Source organism: Amphiprion ocellaris, chromosome 12 (genome assembly GCF_022539595.1).
Source record: "Amphiprion ocellaris isolate individual 3 ecotype Okinawa chromosome 12, ASM2253959v1, whole genome shotgun sequence".
In the NCBI taxonomy this organism is placed as follows: Eukaryota; Metazoa; Chordata; class Actinopteri; family Pomacentridae; genus Amphiprion; species Amphiprion ocellaris.
Genome location: NC_072777.1, coordinates 10,601,190 through 10,624,831, shown reverse-complemented (window position 1 = coordinate 10,624,831; position 23,642 = coordinate 10,601,190). Strand labels below are relative to the sequence as shown.

Below are 23,642 nucleotides of genomic sequence, written 5' to 3'. Positions count from 1 at the left end.
CAGGCAGCATAGACAACCCTGAGGTTTTATCCACATCTTAATTTCCAGCCTTTGCAGTTTGGTAATTGCATTCTTTCAGATTGTGATTTGTACTGATTTATTGTTCAGCCCTGCTTAACACTATGACACAGAACAATGAGGTGTTTAATGCTTTGCTCTGATGCAGCCAGATTTTCTTGTCCGCATGCATCTGCATAGCAATTTAAAACACCTCCCCTCCAATGAGATGATCTGTCACGTGTGACTGAACACACAACTCCCATCCCTCTCACTGTTCACTCATGGTTCATATAGAAAAGAGAATATGTGGTGCTCAGTATCAAGATGATCGATTTGATAACACAATTCAAGCTCAAGGTTTACTGTCTAGTAGCTTTTTCTGCTATTTTCAAACAAATCTCACACAGCCTTCATTGTCAGTAGAGGGTTAGTTGTAGCAGAGATGTTCTGTTGCTATACTTGCTCTGTAGCTGTTATGGTTTAAAAAGAAGTCAGATTTTTGAACAGATTCTGAGCACATCAGTTTACTGATACAGCAAACTCCATCTGCTGATGAAGATCTTGATACTGTTATAGCTGATAATGGGCTGAATCTCTGTCCAGCATGAAGATTTAAGATATCAGACCAGTGCTATGTCTGAAATCCATCACTCATTCACTCCTTTAATAATTCCTGCACAGTAGACGCTTCTGTTTCTTTCCATTGTGGGTATTTTTTTTCTTATTTTTTTACTTGAGAGAATTCCAACACCCAAGTAAAAATGTGTAAAGCAAAAATGAGTGTTTCTGGACACAGTTTGGGATCACCAAGGCAGTGTGGATCTGTTTAAAGCATTTTACAGTGTGACATCTGGACTCTCACTGGGTCTAAACCCCCACTGACGTCTAACATACGGAGGGCTTGACAGAGTCGACTGCACTGTACTCCAGTTGCATCTCTGATGGTGGCCACGGGGTTCAGGTCAAAGGGAGGGTAGGGGTCTGGGAAGTTTATTGTGCATGTGAGTTTTGGAACGGCATAATGCAGGGGGCTGTTGTTGTTTTTAGGTCAGGGGAGCTGACTGTCTAGTATTTAGTGGTGGGAGTGTTTTTGTTGGTTGGCTGGCACAGACACATAGGGTTAGGCAGAGATTTTGGAAGGCAGCAGGGCAGACCTCCCGCTGGGCCCGTCCAGGCACCCCTCTCACTCTCTCACCGTCCCCATGCAGTAATGAGGGGATCCCCATTGTCTGGGCCATTCTTGTCCTTTTTGCTTTTGATTTGGGACTCTGACAAATACTTTGGTGTGAGGCTATCAACACCAACCACCACCGCCCGCCCCTCTCCTTTTTGCACCTTATTTCTTGCTCTGTCTCTCACACACACACATACACACTGGCTGGAGTACTTGCGCAATTATTCTGGTTTGAATCAGGTCACACCACTGTCCTCTTGGTGTCCGTTCTCTCTGTGAAAGTGCCGCCATTGTCCTCACTAACTGACCAAGTCTGTGAGGAGAGTACACTTGACTTAATATTGACCCAATGTGGCGTGATTTTGCGGATGGTTGGCTGACAATGGGCCATTGTTTGGTGGGAGCCACCCTCTTCAAGTCAGACCTGCATCATAGAGTCCTCCTGTACACGGTAGGCCTCCAGCAGGACACTTGTACGAGTTAAGCCTAACTTTGGCCCCCACAGTCGCTCCATTAGCCTTGCTGGTGCTAGACATGACATCTTTGGCTGTAAAGGAGCATGTTCAGACACAGTTTCTCCTAAAGTCATTTAAAAGCCAAAGTGGCTGTCCCGCATGTGAACTTTCCGCTCATGTGCCAGTCTATATCCTTCACCAGGAGGTGAGACAAGGCCACAGAGCTCTGCTAGACAGAGTAGCTGAGGGGCTGCCTTGTCCGTCTCCACTCTGCCGTGGCAGAATGACTACCAGCCACCACTAACAATTACCCCACCATGCCAGAGGGCAGCTTGGGAAGTCAGGGAGAAGTCACACACTGTTAAGCCAGAGCAGACAGGAAAGGCTTGTTGCTCTTCCAGTACTTCACATCCAGCTCAGGACAGGCGGTGGAGCGATGGAGGGGGAGGAGAGGAGGAGAGGGAGAGAGGATGGGCAGCAAGTTTGTTTTTTAATTTAGTTTTCAATCTGCCATTGTCGACATTTGCCAGAGTCAAATGCTCCTTCTGCGGTGGACACCAAGTGCAGTGGACATTGAGTACCATCCCAACGAAATTGTTGCTAAATTAAATTTTAAAAGGACAATCCCTTCTGTTTAGGGAGTGAGTTAACTCTGGAGCTATTTACTGTTGCCCAGTTACAGAGATGGACAATCCTCGGCCACAATGTTCCTGTAACCCATATAAAAGATCTCTAATTTGTCCACTTATAGGGACATATGCTTCTAGTAATAATTGCGTCATGATTAAGCTGATGACACATGCGTTGACATGGCTTGGGTCCTCTTTAGAGATATTTGGCTTTACTTGATATTCTCAGCTTGGTCACACAGAAGACGTTTTTTTCTTCTTTTTTTTTTTTGGAGCAAGGACCTTTTGATAATAGGAGGCAGGCAGCACAATGACTTCCAGCAGCACCTCAATGCAACAGTACCGTATCACAATTAGCAGCGCTAAACAGGCTGCACAGACAAGTCCACTCCATCTCGTATGGAGCCTCATCCAGTCCTCTCCGTTTTGTCTGACAAATCCCCCCATTGTTCCTCTGATGATGCTTTTCTTTCGTGGGAACCCTGGCTTGTCTTGTTGATTAGATCCCCTTTGTCTTCCTCCCCTGCAGTGGGCTAGTCTGGAGAACGTGAAACCTCACACTGTAGTGGTGGCTTAATGCCTTAGCATACTTTGTTTATTAAATGATGATTCACACATATATGGTAATGAATATAAAGAAGTTTATCTAGGTCGCCAGCCATAGTGTTTTGTGCTTTTAATAAAGTAGTAATGTATGTATTTATTTTGGATGACCGTTCTGAACTATGGCGTATTATTGTTTTTTGATTACAAGCAACTTTTAATGTAAAACAACATGCAGCATTGCTGTCACTTCCTATTTTTTTATTTTTCACCCCAAAGGAGGCACCTGTTCAACCACCACCGAAAGGCTTCTATATATACGGAGATGTTGGTAAGGTCACAGAAATAAATGCTCACGCTCTAAAAAAAACTGTCTGCTTTCTGGAAAGAAGTTCTTATATCACTTTTTTCTTAATCTCTCTCCCCCTCAGGCACAGGCAAAACCATGCTCATGGATCTGTTTTACTCCCGTGTGGAAAACAGCCGCAAAAAGAGAGTCCACTTCAACGGCTTCATGTTGGACATCCACAAAAGTTAGTAGCGTCCTCCCACTTCACAGCACAATCTGCGGAGGGTTGGTTCGCATGACTTTGTGGAAGTTGTCTGACTCCTCATGCGGCGTAGATCCTGTATTTATCTCTGTGTTTGTCCTGAAAGCCCCCCTCGCTAATTGTCTAACATTATGCATACAGGTGAAATTACTGCTTTATTCAGTGTTGTCAGTGGGTTTACGGTGCCAATGCAGGTGCGCTTTAAGATGTGCCTGACATTTGTGTGTCTCTTAAAGGGATCCATCGGAGGAAACAAAGCCTGCCAAAACGAAGTCTAGGGAAAATGTTCACCTATGACCCCATATCACCGGTTGCCATGGAGATCAGCAATGAGACCTGCCTCTTGTGTTTTGATGAGTTTCAGGTGAGCGAGGATGTAACAGAGACTGTTAACGTGCATGTGTGTGCATTTATCTGTTGCTGCTGCTTGAAAATGTGTTTCAACTAGCAAATAAGACACTGAGAGTTTTAAATATGTGTTTTTTAATATTCAGATGTGTATATTTGTTATGGTGATGCTGGTTAATAGGGATGAACAGTTAACTGAAATGTTGCCAGAAATTGCAATCTATAATTCCAAGTTGCAAAAGCAGCAATTTTTTTGATTAAAGTAAAATTTGCCACAATATAGTATTTTAAATGAAATATTGTGGTGCTACAGAGATGGACTGGACTGACTGAAGGGAACATGCTTGTTTGGTAGAGAAAATCACCTCATCATTTTTATATTTGTTTCAGTGGGGGAAAAAATGCAACAATTCCCACTAAAGTCCTGATAAACACTGAAATCAAAAGATCTTCTAATAATTAAAATATGATTTTTTTTGCATATCGTTAAGCCCTACTGCGAGTACAACTTAATGTATTGCCATGGTAAGACTTACATATGTTATTTTTAGGAACTAATGTTAGCTGGGAAGATTAGGTATATACATCTCTAGAAAAATAAATACATATTGTGGATATATCATAAATAATATCCATATTTTTAAAGCACTTACATGTTTACATATGATTATAAAGAGAAAGAAATGACCAGGAAGGCCTAAAAAATTGTTTTAAACTTGAATGATGCCTCAAAAAAAACACATTTTGATGCAATCTGACTAACAATTTCTTGAGAATAAACATTTGCTCCTTTTTCTGTTTCCCTACACACCAAAGTATTTATTTGTGCATCATTTTGGCACTTGCTGCATACTTTTCTCATATGTTTAGCTACTTACATAATCATTATTCATGTCTGGTTTATTAGAGCCAAACTGAAATCTGGTGTCAGAGGAAAACCACAGTAAATGAGACTTTGGAATATCCTGTAACTCGCAGAGATTGTGAAAACTGTGAAGAAGCAGACAAAGTGATATTTTACTAGTTTGCATCTTCTGTTAGTAATGTAGCTGCTTTGTGGTACTCAGGGACAGGAAAACATATTGAATGTTGCACTGTGTGGTTTTTTTTTTTATTATAGAAAAGAGAGTTAAGTCTGTGATCACTATGAATGTTCAATTACAGCTTGTCTAGAGAGCCGTATACTTCTTCTCTTGTTAAAAAAACACAACTGGGGACACCTAGTGGCTTCTTTAGAATATAGCACAACAGTAAAAGGACGTCCAGGAGGCACAAAACAGCCTGTCCTGAGTATTTTGTAAAGTTGGGATTTAGTCGGATAATATTGCATAATCTCACTTGTATTGCGATAATATTTTTACTCTTAGTACCTGAAAATTGACTCTTGTGTTGCTTGTTTATTCCTTTCATGGTTAGTTTCCTCTCAGTCATCCACAACTAAAGGCCAACTTTAGCCAGTAACGATGCAGAAATTCTCTTTATTTGGTGTCAGAGCCGGGATCCCCTACCGAAGCTCTCTGTGAGGTAGTTAGTTACTCACTGCATTGAAGAAAGACTTGTGTTTCTGTATTTATCAGCCAGCCAAGCACATCTGTTAGCAGCACAATGCCGTTCCCCCTCCTGATATCATTACAGTTAATGCCAGCAGGTTAAAGGTCACACAAGGTGCAGTTGCTCCCTCTAATCACTCTCTATGCATCCACGAGGATCAAGAGCTGCTCCTTTCATCTGCCCGTCTTTCACATTTTAGACTGCCGCGCTGTTTGTGCGTTCTCATTGATTTGTTTTGTTTGCCGTCGCCAGCTTTGCTGTTTTCGCTCGTCGACTGTTGCTACCAGTGAATGGAGGGGGAAACAAGTAGACATGTGCACGTTGTTTGTGATGCATAAACAAGAGGTTGTGAGGTTGGGAGAGTTGTGGGTGCGGGGGTCTATACCAATCAGCATCCTCCTCCACTCAGCCATGCAAATGAGGCTCTGGGTATCAGTCGCACTCTCCTGCTTCCTTAAGTGAGTGGAGCTAGAAAGCGACTGGCGGCGGCGGGTCAGATGGATCTTATCCTCTTAAATGCTAATGACATTTCTCCATTCTCTTCATTAGCACCGTGCCATTATCAGTAATTTGTAGCTCCCCTCCTTCCTTTTACGACCCCCACCCGGCTCTCCTAATGAATACTCGCCATTGAGAGGTCCGAGATGGAAAGATGGGGAGAGAGTGAGAAAGGACGAGGAAGAAGAGTGAGAAGAAAACGCTTGAGCGTCATTGTCTCAAGGCCTCAGTCACTGTGCAGCTTCTGTGAAATTGCTCATAGGTTGTGTACATAAAGAGGTGTAACATCAAAAGAGGTTTAATTTGGCACCCGTGTGCCTCGCTGTAAACTGACAGCCGTTTGAGTAATTGGATGCTCATTTAAATATCGGCAATGGCGGACAGAGATTGCACCATTATTTTTGTGCTCCACAAGTGCTACATCAGTCCCCTCCACCTTTCTCATTCTGTGGGTCCCCATTCTCTGTCCCTCTCCCCCTGCTCATTCAGCAATCAATATTGCCCCTCATACTATGCCCATGTTGAGGGCACATGAATAAACAAATCCATGCCGTATAAAAGGTCATTTTTAAATGATTCTTTTGAAATGAAAATAAAATCCTGTGGTTGGAGAAAATGGGGGCCCCTTCAGAGAGACACAGAGCCTTGGCTTCCTGTTGATTCTCATTACACACAGAATCACTCACACACTCACACAGAATCACTCACACACACATGGGCTAATTTGATGCCCTTAGCCACCTCTCCTTAGCGAAATCAAGGCTTTAACACAAATGTTAATCAAGTATTGGCAAGGGCAGTGGGGCTAATATGCAAAAGCAGAAGACTCTCGAGAGTATGAAAGGAGGCATATGCTGTGGGTATGGCTGTCAGAAGTGCCTGTTATATAGAAGAAAGTAGGTAAGAGGAGAAGGCGGGACATACACACGGCTGAGAAGTCTTACTTTTTTTCAAGACATCCTCCTTCATTAAATGTTTTTAATTAAATACATAGTAACCTAAGATTTTACCTAAAATGTCAATAATTTAATGTTCCGCAGTGTAATGAGAACCCCCAACTGTAATACTTTCTTTAAAGAAATATCTCATATCCGATTTTTTGTTTGTTTTCCTACAAGAAAACATTTCTATTTTATAGAATATAAAATGACAATCAGCTCAAGACTGACTACTTTAAACAGAAAAAAGCAAATAATTTAGTTTCTTTCATGTTCATCTCTATCAGCGGGTCACCGCGCTTAATCAGGCGTGTTAAATACATGCCGCTTTGACTAGCGTGCATCACAGGGTAACATGATTTTTCCCTTTATGGATGTTCAAAAGAGCAACATAGGTGGAAGAGAGGGAGATGAGAGAATAAGAACAAAAGTGAGAGCACTGGATTACTAATAGAAAGGTCAGAGCTCTTCATTTAACAGCCAGCGACTCATAAACGTCCTTGCTTCAGTGTTGTCATCGACCTTTGTTTATTGTGGACTCATGGAAATGATGTAGATGAAAAAGGCAGCAGGCGTTTGAATTGGGTTTATGCATTCTAACTTCGTATAGCCTTGCGTCTGGTTTATACAACACACGCACACAGACACACACGTGCACCTTTACTGCCTTTATATGGCCATCTTCGGTAGAAGCTTTGTCTGCCATCGTGACCCCAACATTGCTCTGTTTTCATTATTCTTTTCTTCCTCTTGTTTATGTGCCTGCGTCCAGTCATTCTAATGTCAGCTCAGTTGATTAGCTCAGGTCTGTTGCCTTGCCTCAGCTACTTGTCCTCAGCAGAAAGCTGCTTCGTGACCATTTGCAGTCAGTTCAAGTGGATTATGTGTGTGTGTGCGTGCGTGCGTGCGTATGTATGTGTGTGTGTGTGGATACGTGTAAGTGTGAATGGCCATGACCAGACAAAAAGGACTGAATGAGCACACCTGAATGACACTAATCAACATGGAGTGTTGATGGCACGGTTTGACCTCAGACACACACACACACACACACACACACACACACACGTGAGGCAAGAAAAGGTGGATTATACAGTGAATAAATGTGGCCTCTTCTCCTCTGATTCTCTTCAATCAGGTGACTGACATCGCTGATGCCATGATCCTGAAGCAGCTGTTTGAGACGCTGTTCAAAACCGGAGTGGTGGTGGTGGCCACCTCCAACAGACCCCCCGATGGTATGACGGCACACATGTATTGTACTTTTTAACGTGTCTTTTTAGAGATCGCTTGTTAATGATAGTGTCGTTATTAAACATGCAGGTAATTTGTAGTAGGACGGTTTTGTGCACATGCAAGAATGCAACACCAGGTCCATGTAAAGCAATGAGTGAAGTGGAATGAATTTGAATACTTTATACTCAGTTTACAATAAAAAAAAGTTGCATTTTAGAAAGATTTCTAGTCAGAGTAACTTTAGAAGTAAGGGAGCATCTCAACAGCACAAATATCATTGCTAACCCCATAATATATGGTTACAATAATATATATTCAGTATATTGCAAGAACACGTAATAATTGTGCCTCAAAATAGAATTGATATGTTGTCTTTTATAGCCGCTTTTTATACACAGCGCTGTTTCAAGCCATCTCATCCTCATGTGGGATGTAAGTGTTCCCAGAAGAAATTTGCTCACTTGATAAACCATTCAAACCTGCATGTAGATACTGTACCAGCCTATAAATCTCTGCTGAAGGGTAAGCACCTAGGAATGTTTTTTTTTATAAAAGCACTTCGCTGTTTCTTCTGCAAGAAGAGAGACATCTTTTTGATTGTGCATTCACAGTTGAAGATACATGGTCATGGTCTATCAACTGTTTGAGTAGTAACTGTTTGTCTATCAGAACATTATCAGATACACTTTGCATTATCCTCTGAGCCCACTATGGGCTCATTTTTCACTGCAACATGAAGTCCTGCATCTCTGGAAACAGCACAAACATGGATCAAAGTAGAGAAAACACAATCTAGCAAAATTATAATGCTGTAAATCATAAATAATGTAAAACAACTTTGATTATTTATTTTACACAAAGCGAAAAAACAGGGGAGTCAGTATATATGACATTTCTCCAAATGCCCACAAGTGTTAATAATAGCAGTGGTGGCTCTACATACTATAGATGTTTTACTATTTACGTTTATTTTGTTACCATACTTGCCTCCTATCTGCTCTGTGTAAACGCAGCCTGCAGTTCAGCCCAGTTTGGATGAAAAATCCTTAAATTTTTCTCAATTGTTCTCATGTATTTTGGGGGGAATTTTTAAATTTGACGTGTAGAACTAAGTAGTTTGAATGAACATAATAAAACTTAATTAGTTCAAGGACTGTAGAAAAGTTGAAAATCGAAAGATACTTTCTGTTTCTGTTCTGGGTCTGACAATGATAAATAGTGTAATTTAGGTGGTTTTCTTTAAATTTTTCTTGAGATTACATGCCTTTCAAACTAGATTTTGCGGTTTGGAGGTTAACATCTCTGCACATCCTCCAAATTTCCAAATGTTCTCAGTTATCTTGATTCTGTTAGTTATCTATTTTCGTGTTACAGTTATTATCATCATATGACTTATAAGTCACTGTCATTTTGGAGTTCTTTGGGGACAAAAGGAATGGGATTTTGTGTGATCGGATTTATTTTGATGACCAGGCACAGAATCTCCCACTAGTCTTCACCTCAACTGTACATTTTCTAAATTAGGAACTACAGCTGTCAGCTTTTACCACTTACTGCAAGCATTCAAGGGTGCAAAGAAATTCAGCATCTGTAGAAAGTTCAGCTGTATTGAGAGGACAAAAGCTCACAGTAAAATACTGCCAACCAATATCTGAGTTCTAAAGGTCCACTGAAAAGAACATAATTTGCCTGCAGCTAAAATGCCAATATTTCCAAGACATCTGTGTTTGCTTCTCTTAACACATTAGTCAGCTACTTTACTTTCATGTAAGTCATTTACTGACTAGTTTTATCCAGCAACAATCAGTCAACCTTTACTGGACCACATTAACTGCTTTCTGGTTGCAGAAATGTATCCGTAGAAGCGGTGAAGAACAGCTAATGTAGCTCTCACCTTTATAGACGGTTGGAGAACAGGCTTTGATGTTGCATTTACAGCCAGCGGAGCAAGGATGGAGAAAGAATTAGCAAGACGGCAATCACGGCGGCGGTAAATGCATGATGTGCCGTCTCACGTCTTTCTCTCTCAGAGAAGATGTTGATGTCTTAAAGGCTCGAGTGGAAACCAAGTGGATGGCAGAACGATGTCTCTTGTAGACAAAGACCAACGTCTCTTATATTTACTAGCTATTAAGAACAAAGCACCATGAAAACTTGATAGAAAGCCTACTTGGTATTAATTACATGGTTAATGGAATACTAAAAGCCATAAGAGACAACTGGGCATGAAAGGTTTTACATCTTTATTGATGTGGAGATGCCGGTTTCAGGAAGATGTGTTTGGAGGGAAGATTCAGAGACAGGTTTAGACTAGAATGTGTAACGTTTTGTTGTTTTTAGATACTGATTGAGTTTAATGTGATTGAGGAGGGTTAGAGGGATAAAAGGTAGAGTGGAACACCCTCATTGGAGCTGATGACATGTAGTTTGCATTAATGGACTCAAGTCTGTGTGACCAAAATAAGTGAAGGTGCTAAATTTCGAAGACAGTGGCTTTGGTTGCATTCAGTTCTAGTCATCAAAGGTACGTTATAGTGGAAAATAGACATAGTAAGTGAAAAAGCTGGTTCCTGGTGTAATTCAGCACCTTTTACTTGTCTCAAAGGAATAGTTTGACATTTTTGAAGGGCGTTTAATTTGCTTTTTGCATCTTGAAACCTCACAAATTACCACATTACAAGGTCTTTCATTAATCCGTACATCTGTAGTTGCATTTTAAACACAGACTTTGGACATCTTCTGAAGTGTACATCCCAGTATATTGTTTTTAACCTCAGCAACAGTCATGTCTCTCACACAGCACAGCCCAATACAGTATATGAGTTATGAAGTGAGGGTTGTTTGTGTGTCAGGTCCTACTGTACGAAGCTTAAGCACAAACATCAACAACAGCCACTTGTTTGCATTCACAGCTGGAGAGAGCTTAAACCTCACTGTGCATGTGTCTGTGCATGTCTTTGTCCCTGTTTGTGTGTGAATCCCTGTCTGTTTTATCTGTCTATCATGGATGCTACTTCAGATGTAATTTGTTCCAGCCGAGCTAATTGAAACCTCTATTCAGCGAGCTGCTGTGGACATTGTCCATGCTGAAAAGGCGACGGTCCTTTCTCTCGCCACCATTGTTTGGGAATGTAATGAATTTTATGTTGCTGCCGCTGCCGGTAGAGAAATCCATTTTTCTCCCCTGGTCCCAGTCCTTTTGTCGCGCCTCCCCACCCATCCTTCAGTTCATCAATAGCCACTTTATCTGCCAATCTGTGGCGGGGGAATGACATTATTAGGAGGCTAAACAGCAGCTCTAATACAGGCCCTCCCTCCTCTTTCAGATCTGTACAAAAACGGACTTCAGAGGGACACCTTCCTACCTTTCATCGACGTGCTGAAGGTAGAGACAAAGTCATCCCTCTCTCTTGTCTTGCTAATTTATTCATTTGTTTACCACCCACACATACACACACTTGCATGTATGCCTCTGTTTGTCTGTGTCCGTCCGTTTGCAAGTTGCTCTTTAGTGGTTTGATGTGTCCTGCTTCCTGGATGCCTCGCACAGTGTCACAAAGCTGTCTTTGATCATACCAGGGCAGGCTGAAAGACTCACACAGAGGCTGAGAGAAAGGTAGGGAGAGAGTGCGAGTGGATACAGGTAATGGGAAAGGTAGATGGGTGGACGAGCTGAGTGACTGACCCAGACTACTTGCATTTCAAAAGGAGGAGAGGAGAGGAGAGGAGAGGAGAGGAGAGGAGAGGAGAGGAGAGGAGAGGAGAGGAGAGGAGAGGAGAGGAGAGGAGAGGAGAGGAGAGGAGAGGAGAGGAGAGGAGAGGAGAGGAGAGGAGAGGAGAGGAGAGGAGAGGAGAGGAGAGGAGAGGAGAAGAGAGGAGAGGAGGTGGTTCGCATTTTTTACCGAAAAAAAAATCTGCTTTGCAATTTAAGCAGGTAGCATCATTATTCTGCCTGCATCTCAGATGATCATTGATGTGTTTGGAGTGATCATGATCATAAATAATTGCATAATAAATTGTTGTCATGCATTTTGCAGCAGCATTCTTGCACCTTTTATTGGTATTTAGTCAAAATAATAAAGGCAAGCGTAGGGTGGCTTTTTTTTGCAGTGAATTCACAACTAATTGTTTTTTTACTATTCAGAAGAGAAAAACATTGATAGTGGAGGGAAACGATAGCCAACAAAACCAAAACTGTGTTATAAGCACAAGACTTACCACTATGCCAGTTCCTCAAAGCACATACACACATCACTGTATATTAAGTGTAACATATGAAGTACAGTAAGCATTTGGAGCAATGCAGCATCTAAGCTGTCATTCTCCAGCTTCATATTATCAAAATGATGCAAACAACTTGACTTGCACTGATGGTGTTTAGTTACAGAAGAGAGGTGACAGTTCATCTAATCTGTAACTTCCAATTGTGATTGTCAATGATTTCTTATATTTTCTTTCTTTCTTGGTTTGCTAAGATTTAAACAGTCACCATAGTGATCCTGTTTGACAACTCTTAACTTATTAGTGTTTTTCTGTGTGACCTGTAATTTAAATAGAGATATTTTTTACACTCAGCTAAGGTTTGGTTGAGTCACACTCTCAGTCTGAAGTAGTAGATAAATGCTGTCTTGTGACTGGGTCACTGAAAATGACCACTCATACTGCTGCTTGAACTTCTTTGCTATGTGAATAAAATTGTTTTAAAATGATATTTATTATAGCTCATAATTTTAATGGACACCTCATCAAAATAATACTACAGTAATATTGACAGTCTTACCAGTGTATATGTTGGTGTATTTGTGTTAGTTTAAAATGCTCCAAAAGCAAAAATATCACTGATAGATTGGTATTTTTATATACTCAGAAAGCTAAAGGTGCTAACCGGAGGCAAAAATGATTCTTTGCAGTGATGCCACTGTTTTAGTTCCACACACAAACCTTTTAGCAAGAGGCTCCTTAACTAACCCCCAAAGCATCCTAAGCATCATTAGGCATTGTAAATGGCATTCCAAATAACTACACCAGCAAAAAAATAAGTACTTTAAGGAACTTTTTCAAGATAGTTGTTTGTGTTTTGTCCTTTATCCTTTTCTCATTTTCTGAAATTTAGTTTTAGCAAAATCTGACACCAGATTGTTGATCAGGATTAATAAAGTTCTATCTTATCTTCAGAATCTTAAAGTCGAAATAATGGGTAGGTTATAAAACAAGCACATGAACATGTTGGCTATTTGTTACAACTCATTTAACTTCGTTCAATTGCAGACAAATAGGTATTCAAACTGACAGCCTCAGAGAAGCACAAACTAGCACGAACACAAAATCAGCCACTATCAGGGGAAGAAGGTTACCTAAAACCTTAAATTAGGTGATGGATACAAACTGGAAGCCAAGAACTGAGAGAAACGAATTTGCAGCAATTCTGGCTCCTCTGTTATAATGAATGCATTATGTTAGGTTCTGGACTGTTGGTCAAGCAGAAGAACTTATAACAAGATGCCAACCTGGGATTCAAGAAACTGTGAGCATTTCTCAATGTTTTCTGATGGTTTAATCAATTAACTGAGAGAATGATTTGCAGATTAATCAATGATTAAAAAAAAAAAAAGATAGTTGCAGCTCGCATTCCATGCTATTACCTGCCATCAAATAACTCCACGAAAGTACCTTTGTTACTTGAAATGACTACATAGAGTATGTAAAAACCAACTTCAACTGGTGATGGTAGTCTGAAGAACCAGAGGCTTCTGAAGAACAATGTAGAGTTATTATTTTCTTGTACTATGACTAAAAAATTACAGTACATATTGTAGGAAAAGGGCAATTGGGGTGATTTACAAATCAGGTTGACTCAGTTTTTTAGTATAATCTGTGCATACAGACATAAGATAACATCACAAATTAGCATATTTACATATTTAATGTATAACATGAGTTGATATGATGGGTTTTTTTTTAGATTTTTCTGTCAGCTTTTGCCTCCAAACTCCATCACTGGATGGATCTTGCAAGACTGTTTTCCCTGTTAGATCACAAACCTCAGACAGGTGCTTTAACGGGATCGATAAGGCCGATCTGTGTTGTCCAGGTGTCGCAGACAGTTTCAGAGTCATCAATCCAGCTCGTTGCAAAATCCCAACCACACACGCAGGCGCACACAAATGAAGCCCACTGCAACTGGGGAAGTCTTGGAGTCACCCTGCTCCCCACCCACCCACCATCCCAGCAGCACCCTTGCCCTCTCTAATCCACCCTCATCAAGGTCCTGAATGCCTGTTGTCCCTCGCGGCCCCGTACTACCTCCTCTCTTTCAGGGTCCCATGTTCCCCTTTGTGAGGCCATCTGGTTTTCGGGGTTGGGGGTTTTTTTGGGGGTGCAAAGCGTTCCTCTATAGCGGCCCGTTCTGCAGAGTTAAAGCGTGCTTTAGCGGGGTCACATTGCTAACTAGCTGACCCTTAATGGATTGAATTAATGCTCGCAGGGAGCAGCAGTGCAGGTCGTCTTCCGTCCATGCAGATCACTGTGGCATGTGTGTGCCAGAGTGTGTTTCTATAGTGAGAATGAGGGTGTTAACATGCAAAAACAGCCTCTGACCTCTCCTCCTTATCACCTGAGCCGGAGGGGCAGAGGTTAATCCACCGTCTCTGTCCGCTTGAGTTGATATCTTTATTTAACGATTGACTTCTGATCAGTTGGGACACCCTTTTTCCGCAGCGCCCCAACCTCTGCCATCATCTAGGCTCCTCATTTTAGAAGTAAGACGAATGTTTTAAGTAGCTCCAAACTTCATTGAATTCTCACTGTTTGGTTTGTTGAGCAGTTGGTTCGTTTACTAAGTCATTTGTAATTTCTTGTCTGTTTTAGCAGCTCTGTAGACTCCATCATCTATTCAGTTGTTGAGGCTTCTTTTTCTTTGTCGCCATGGCAAAGCTCAGAGTTCTATAAAATACAGGGTTTTAGGGCTTTTTTTCTCCTTTTTTTTTAATGGACACTGCCAGTATTGTAACTAAGACACTCGTTCTCTCTCACAAACTGTCCTCCCTCTCCACTCCACTTTTCATCGCCCATCCTCTCTCTCCACCTCTCTATCCCCGCTCTTTATTCTATCACTATCCTGTTCTGCTCGCTGGCTTTACTCACCCAAGGTCAGGTCTCTGTATTTTGGAAGCAGAATAGTGACTTTATTTTCCCTCCGCTTGTTCGATTGCAGTCGCGCACAAAGCGGCAGAGAGGAGGAAAACATGACAACAACCCTGAGGCAACTTTGAGTATCTCTGGGTTTCCTGCTGTTTTTAACCCTTCTTTTGATCCGCTCTCCTTCTCCTTTCTTTTTGTGTGTATGTGTCATTAATAAATGCTGTGTGCTGTGCAGTTGGTGATGAGAGAGGAGGAAATATATAAATAAAAACCGAATGGAAGAGAAAGAAACGTTAAAGAATGAGAGGGACATGGTCCTCCAGTGGAGACCTTGGTGAGAAGGACTGTGAAGAGCCGGAAGCCTGCCGGTTCAAATCAAATGGATTTTGATATTTGATGACACTCATTGTCTTCTGGGGCATTTAATAGCAGGCCAGTGCCACTAACTGTGTGCCTCGAGGGCAAAGCTCACTTATTTCATATCTGTGTCCCTCTCTTCTAAAACCTGAACCATTTCAAAAAAGGATAAATTGATTTTTCTCCTTTTGAAGAGCCAGAATTAAATCTGCCACCTTGATCCAACTACCTTGGCTTCGTTAGCCCAAATGATGTTTTTCTGTGTTTTTTGTGGTTTATGTTAAGATTTTGGGAGCATTTCTGCCTTTTTTAGTTTTTCACAGTGCAGACAGACAGTAAATGTAGGGAAAGAGAGCAGAAGAATGACATGCAGTGAAGGTCCAGCTGCCCAGAACTGAACTGTGGACAGCATTTTGTGTATTTTTTTCACTGAAAAGACATCCAGGTTTTAGATAGAAGGAATTGAAGCATTTTGTGAGACTTTCTTATGCAGATATAGGAATTATTTATATATTAAGCACCAAAAGATTTTTGTGGTTCACATCAGGCAAGATGGCATTATGAAGGGAGATTCAAAGTGTTCCACATATTGCATCAAGACTAACATACCAGAAAAAATGTACGTGGCACTAAACCTGCAATTGAACATTATTTTCATTATCGATTAATCTGAGGATTATTGTATTTGTAAAATGACAATAATGGTTAAAAATGTTTCCCAAAGCCCAAGCAATGTCCTCCACTGTTTTTTTTTGTCCACAACCCAAAGATATTCAGTTTACTTTCACAGAGGAGAAAGACAAATCCGAAAATATTTAAATCTAGCTGGAATTAGAGGATTTTCACAGTTTACATGGCTGTCTGAAAGAAAACCAAAGAAAAGGTAAAGGTACACAATAAAATCATGGAAAGTCTGCTTTACAATATAGTGCAGATCTCAACATTTTTATGCTATTGTGGGGCTGATTTAAGGTATGATCGATCAATCAAGTTTAATATCGCACTTTTCATGCAAAGGAAATGCAACACAAAGTGCTTAACAGATGAAAGGAATAAAAATGCAGTAAACCAATACAAACTACCTGCCACCCCCAGCATCATGTCATAAATGAAAGACTGAAAGACACGCTGTCCTAGTTTCATAGTATATGTTCAGGCACATTACACATTTCTGATCTGATGCTAACATTAGTGCAGTAATCACTGACACTTTTATGATTAGAAGCAGTCAGCATACTGTCATTTCTTGTGCGTTTAATGAATTACTGATATGCGTCATGCATTTTTTTGACCGTTCTCTCTTAATTAATTACATGCATATTAAAACACAAGACAAGGTTAGTTAGTGCAAACTAATCAATATATTGTGTGAATTCACCAAGAGAGAGCAGCAGCACCAAGATGCGTTCATGTGTCCAGAACATGAGCTAAACTGAGACTTACCAATTTTTTTGCATTGATCCTATTCATGCCTGTATGGATACTCAAATCAAAGGCGTATTGATAGATTAGCAATCAGTATACCATTTTAGCTAAGAGTAGCATCCTGGCCTGTATTTAGACCAGTGTTACGTCATACTAAAGGGCAGTCTGACAGTCTTATGTGAGCTCAGTGCTAAATGTGAGTCGAAGTACTCTTTATAGGTCTGCTGGGTTGATATTAAACCCCTGATCTACAATGGAACCCAGTGCAGAACCTTTAGTAGCTCTCATGCGCTCAGCTACATGGAACCCATTTCTCACGTCCTGACTTCTTGTTACAACCATGTGGAGCCTCTGTTGGCCAGGTGCAGGTAGCACAGCCCGCCCCAAGTCGCGGTTTCGGTTCGGTTTTGGGCCAACGAAACTCAAGAGGGGTTGAGGGTGGGGGGTCCAGCGAGGTCCCAGATCACAAAAGGTGGGGCCTCCGACTCAAAGGATGTTTCCCCAAGAGGAGCAGCCGAGGCAGGGGGAGGTTGTGAGAACGACCCTGCAGAACAATCCGCGGCTGGCCCAAGACGGTCACACTTTAAGGGAATAGATCATTAGGTGTAATTAGGGTGTTCACATTGTCACGTAGCCCCCCCTCCACTCCCCTCCGACTGCCCAAGAATGAATAAAATCACCAGATACACCCCCGTCTCACACAGCAGCTCCCCAGTTAGTGAAAACACTTTGATGTCAGAAGAGTCGTCCAGAACTTGCCAGCATAAAGGCAGTGTTTTAAGCTTTCTCTCTTTTCTCCCCTGTCTGTCTCCCCCCTCTCTCTCTCCCTCTCCCTCTCTCTCTCTCTCTCGACCCCTCTATCCCTGCACCCCCCCCTTCCCACTTTTCTTCTGTCCCTCCACACAGGGCTGTAAGACACACATGGTTGAATGAACGACAACCTTTCCCCTCCCCTCCTCCCCCCGCTCTCTGTCTCTCCCCCTTCGTCTCTTTTTCAGCCTTCCCACCCTGCATTTCTTTGAGGCCTGGTCAATTCTCCAGGCCAAACAAAAAAAGCATCAAATGTTTTCTGCTGCCGGGTAATGAGGGAGTGGACCTCATCAGGGCCCAATAGTCAGCTATCCTTGGCTTTTGTTGCAGCTCAATGGCACCGCGCTCTTTGAAAAGCTCAAAAGCAACTTTTTGAGGAGTAAAGGATAGAGAAAGATATGTCGTGGAGGGAGCAGGCGCCGAGGGGAGCAGGGAAAAAAAAAAAGCCACTCTGTTTTTATGCTAAACGGCTGTCCAGAGAGAGCAGCGGACAGCTCGGACAATGACATGATTGGAGCTACATGTGTTTGGATGACTTTCTTCTAAAGAGTCTCTGATTCTCATGTCTGTCATCTCTCTCTTGTGTCCCTCCCCTCTTGTGTCTGAGTCGGTGAATGTGCAAGTAGTGAAATTCTTAATTTGCAGTTGCATGCTTTTCTTTGAGTCCCCTGCACATTTACCTAGTTTTTCCATCAGTTGCACAAAAACGCACAATTGTAGTCTGCAGGGCTGCAGCAAACAAATGTTTTGCTATCAATTTTATCTGATATATTCTTTAAAAATAATTTTAAAAAAGCATTGCAATTTCCAAGAGCCTAAGGTCTTTTGGTTCAGTTTGTATAGTTTCCGAAATAACACAAAAAGAAAGCATCAAGTCTAAATATTTGAAAAACCTGGAGGAGGCTGATTATATATTTACCCTATAAAATATCTAAAAATGCTAAAAGAGTTCCCTAAAGCCCAAGGTAGTGCTATTGAACTGCTTGTTTTGTTCAAAAAATGAGAATAAAATTGAATATGTTTTACTAATATGTGCCATAGACCTCCAGTGTTGTCCGAAAAATGACTACAACATGGGAATTGTAGTTTATTCGAGTCATCTCCACATAAATACTCCACAGCTGAAATATGTCTCAAACCAGTGCACTGCTTAATCCTGTTTTAGTGTTTTATTAGTTAGTCAGTTGACTGATCAGTTGACTCAGTTTCAACACTAATAAAATGGGTATATCTGGTCGATGTTTTATATCTGTACAGCAGGATTTAGAGATTAAACTAAAGGCACAGCTTGAGATGAGACTGAAAGTTGCAAAGTACGCTGACTAGGATTGTGAGAGGAGCATGGCGGCGTTGGGGGGTGGGGGTGGGGGGCTCATAAGACCACAATGTGTAGGCGGATGAAATCTTGGAGGAGTGAGAACTTGACAATCCCCTCAAGATGGATAATCAAGTAATGACCCGCAAGGCCTCAGCCTCATCTGATTATAAATAACCAATGGAATCATCACCACTGATTGTGTTTCCATTCCTCCTTCTTCTCCCTCTCTTATTTGTACTTCGCCTCGCCGTCAAGAAACGCATCTTCATCAAGGTAGAGGCGCTTCATAAAGGGAGGATGGCAGGAGAAAAGACGAACTGAGATTCTAATGATGTAGCTGCAATAGTGACAAGTTTTTTTTTCTCCCTTTTTGGAGGGACTATTTACCCGTTGGTGGGGTCACAGCAGGTTGATGAAATGACACCTCCCTTTTGTGCTTGGGGGAGGGCGAGTTTGTCAGGTTGTTATTAAGCCTGATTCAGCCAATTGGCTCAGAGTGGGAACCCCGTTTGTGTGAGCGGACACGGAGATAAAAAGTTGACAGCAGAGAAGAATAGAGTATTTCCGTCCCCTTGCTTTGTGATGATTACTAATTATCTTGCAGCTTAAGGAGGCCAGTGGCAGAAATCCACTGATTTCATAATTTACTGGAGCTGTCGTTGAATACTCAGTCAGCCGGTGATGGCTTGGATGGGATGATATGCAATTCCTCTCTTTTCTTTGATAGAATAGTGGAGATGATGATTATAGTTTGTGCTGTACTCCCTGACATGAATCCTGTTGACGTTTTACACTATCTGGAAAAGTTTGAACCCTGCATCGCGGGTTCGACCCTGCAAGAACACACTTGAATAGCTGCAAAACAATGGATCAGCTCAATAAACCATGAAGAAGTGACACCATATTTCAGAGCTGTCAGCGGATAGTAAGATGCCTGCTGCCTTCTGCGATGCACCGTCATTTTATTTGTTCATTCTTCAGTTGCTCTTTCTCCGTTTTATTATTTAGCGTGAGCAGGGAGCAGCGACACTCAGCTGCCATTGTCTACTTTTCACATTACAGGCGTGTAGGAGAGAACTGCAGAGCAATGGAAGCTGTTTTGTTACGTTGGCACTACAGGAGCATGTCATATTAACAGTATATCATCAGGAAATACAACAGTTTAATTCACAGCAACAAAATAAAAATGAACGTCTCGTGTGTTTAATCTGATATCTTGCTATGCTTAACTGTATTTGTGTGTTTCATTTTTTTATATTTCCATTCTGTATTTTGAATATTCCTCTACGTTACCAGTAAAAATCAATGCAAAAACTCAGATCTGGCTTTTAAGAAGTGCTGAGCATACAAGATCTAACCGATTTGCCTGTGAAATTGTGTTTTGTTTTCTTATTGTTGACTTTAAAAATGACTGAAGCAATAATGTTTGGCCTAATCTTTGTAGCCCAAGTTTAATATATTTTACTCCTCTCTGCCATAGACCATCATTGTTGTCAAAAAATCACAAGTGCATTAAAAGTAAAACTTCCATGTGATGAACAAGGGCAGTGTAGTTTTTTGAGCCAGGGTGACACAAATGCTCACTAGCACCTCTAATAAATGTATTATTTAGTTCCGTTTTAGTATCATTTGGTAAAAACTACAATAAGAATGGAAATTATTTATTGTATTTAGTATATCCTAATTTAGGATATACTAAAGGTTTACATCCTCAGTAGTTACTAGTGGATTTTTGGATGAGCAGCACAGCTAGTTTGGGAAGAACTACATTGTTTATTCAGTATTTTTAAAAGGAATTTGTTGACAGTAACCATGGGAAATACACTGAAAAAAATGTGAATAAGCTGCACAAGTAATCCCAACCAGCATCCAATTTATTAGCAGAATTTCAGCCTTTACCCTTTAAAGAAACTGCCACCCATTCTACGAGATAAAAGACTCAATCTATACATTATTTTAATTTGTAAAGGAAAAAGAAGTAAATTCTTCTCATGATTCTGTCTAAAGGCTTTTGCTATTTAGCAACTTACTTATTTAGAAACTTACATTTGTACTTTGTATTTTTTACTTTATATTATTTGTTATTTCGGTTTTACTACTAACCTCTGTGTAATTGTGTATATTCCACTAACCTTTGTTTATTGTACGCTGGCAAAATGATTTGCTCCGGGATGAATAAAGTAGATCTGATCTGATCTTGTGTCGTCTTAAATTAACATGTGGAATATTTCCTATCCGTCTCACTCCCACTGTACCATTTCCCATTTAATGCACAGGACACACAATACGTAACAGTGTTGTGTGAATCAGTTTGAGTCATCAGCAAGTCACGTGTAGATGTAGTTTGTATAAAGTGTGTTTATTGAATACTGAAATTTCTAACTTTTCGGTATCATAATTGTAAACCAACCAATTAAAAATGCAGAATTTAGAGAAATCGGCTTATTTTTTTCTCCATCTTGCCCATCTATGTTAGATAGGCACACTGTGAATGTTTTGTCTTTTGACTGATATTTCAATTGTACTGTTGTGTTTGTGTGTGTGTGTGTACAGGAATATTGCCACTCCATCTGCCTGGATGCTGGGATTGACTACAGGAGGACGGACAAGGCTGAAGCAGGGAAGCTCTACTACCTGTAAGACACACACAGTATCAGTAGTAACATCATTTGTTTTCTGTTTTCATCCAACTCAGTTCAGATTTTGTGCGGAGCTTTGATAGTCAACATTAAGCTGCATACACAACACACACACACACACACACACACACACACACACACACACACACACACACACACACACACAGAGGAGATGTTTTTGCACGTAGTTTGATTTTTTTAAGAGACAGCCAGAAAAGGCAAACAGATGGATAAATGGGTAGAAGCAGGCTGGGAGGTTTATAAAGACCTGCATTACCTTTTACAGAGCTATGAAAAGAATGAAATGTGAATCAATAGAATATTAGAAAATGGCAGAGCTTTAAAAGCTAGTTTTCTATTTTTCTTATTACATATTATGCTGTTATGAACAAACACACACACACACATGGAAAAACAAGTGCTTGCGTCCTTTCACTGTTTGTAACCAGAGCCCATCGCACCCTTTTACCTGGAGTTAAAACACAAGCACACATGCAGACACACACACTCACACACACACTTCACATTCTTATTTTGATGCGTATTCACAGGCTAATGCTTGTGTTTAGAGCCTGACATCCTGTTTTTTACTGATGGAGTGAAAAGCTAAGTACCCCCCCTCCCCTGCTCTCCTTGCTGCCACCGTTTGATGTGGCCACTTCAGCATTATTAATTTCATATCCTATTATTTCTTCTCGTCGCCTGTTCGCGTGTGTGTGTGTGTGTGTGTGTGTGTGTGTGTGTGTGTGTGTGTGTGTGTGTGTGTGTGTGTGTGTGTGTGTGTGTGTGTGTGTGTGTGTGTGTGTGTGTGTGCTTGTGTGTGTGTTTGCGTGTGTGTGTGTGTGTGTGTGTGTGTGTGTTCGTGTGTGTTCGTGTGTGTTCGTGTGTGTGTGTGTGTGTGTTGTGTGTGTGTGTGTGCGTGTGTGTGTGTGTGTGTGTGTGTGTGTGTGTGTGTGTGTGTGTGTGTGTGTGTGTGTGTGTGTGTGTGTTTGCTTGTGTGTGTGTTTGCGTGTGTGTGTGTGTGTGTGTGTGTGTGTGTTCGTGTGTGTTCGTGTGTGTTCGTGTGTGTTCGTGTGTGTGTGTGTGTGTGTTGTGTGTTCGTGTGTGTTCGTGTGTGTTCGTGTGTGTGTGTGTGTGTGTGTGTGTTTGCTTGTGTGTGTGTGTGTGTGTTGTGCAGCACAGGGGAGCCTGGAGCCGAAGCCTTCTTGGATGCTCTGTTTGAGGAGCTGGCATTAAGACAAAGAAGTGGTAAGAAAGCTAAAGGACAACATTAATTGCACTACATTCACAAGGAAACATCAAAATTCTACATACTTTACATCTCCAGTGTAATCAGATCTGATATAGCATAATAACACTTTTAGCATACAGACTGCTTCCAATGTTAAAGAAATTAGGAAATGTTTGTTTGGGTTTATTTGTTCATTGTATGTTTTTATCTGCTACTTTTTCCACCCATTTTTCCACCTAATACCTCTGAACCCCAAGTGGTTTCTGGGTGTCTTCCTGTTACATTTTTGCTCAATGTGGGCTAATTTTCCGCTGCAATATAAAGTCCTGCACCTCTATGGAAACAGTGGTCAGAAGAAGAAAGATCTCAAACATGTCCTCTGTGCAATATAACACAGTTACAATGCCATAAGTCATAACCAAGAAAAGAAAGTTTAATTTATATAATTATTTATTTTACAAAAATTGAAGAAAAACAAATGGAATTATGTGTAGCTGTTTTTTCAAGTGTCAACAGCTGTTACTAATACTGGGGGGAAATGGTGAGTCTGCATGTTATAGATTATACGTTACTGCTTACGTTTTTAATTTGTTTCCATATTTGTCTTCTCGCTGCTCTGTTAAAACACAGCCTGCAGTTCAGCCCAGCTGAGACAAAAAGTCCCTGAATTTTTGTCACATAACTGTTGGTTGCAGCTAAATTACTAATGTGTTTTTGATGGATGTGTCATTTTTTTGCTATTTTGCAAAATTTGATTATTGCGGTTTCTTTCTTTTTTTTTTTAATGATGCACATAGCA

At 41.0% G+C, this 23,642-nt stretch overlaps 1 protein-coding gene across 2 annotated transcripts in view; it reads left to right on the top strand.

The window, feature by feature from the left end:
• The window catches only part of afg1lb (AFG1 like ATPase b), a 35,036-nt gene that overhangs the window by 1,042 nt on the left and 10,352 nt on the right, over nucleotides 1-23,642 (top strand). For both annotated transcript variants that reach the window (XM_023287666.3, XM_055015767.1), the window contains exons 3-9: nucleotides 3,081-3,132; nucleotides 3,233-3,334; nucleotides 3,589-3,716; nucleotides 7,826-7,925; nucleotides 11,250-11,308; nucleotides 21,527-21,609; nucleotides 22,790-22,860. In XM_023287666.3, the coding sequence (XP_023143434.2) occupies nucleotides 3,081-3,132; nucleotides 3,233-3,334; nucleotides 3,589-3,716; nucleotides 7,826-7,925; nucleotides 11,250-11,308; nucleotides 21,527-21,609; nucleotides 22,790-22,860 (595 nt within the window). The remainder of the gene's footprint in view (nucleotides 1-3,080; nucleotides 3,133-3,232; nucleotides 3,335-3,588; nucleotides 3,717-7,825; nucleotides 7,926-11,249; nucleotides 11,309-21,526; nucleotides 21,610-22,789; nucleotides 22,861-23,642) is intronic.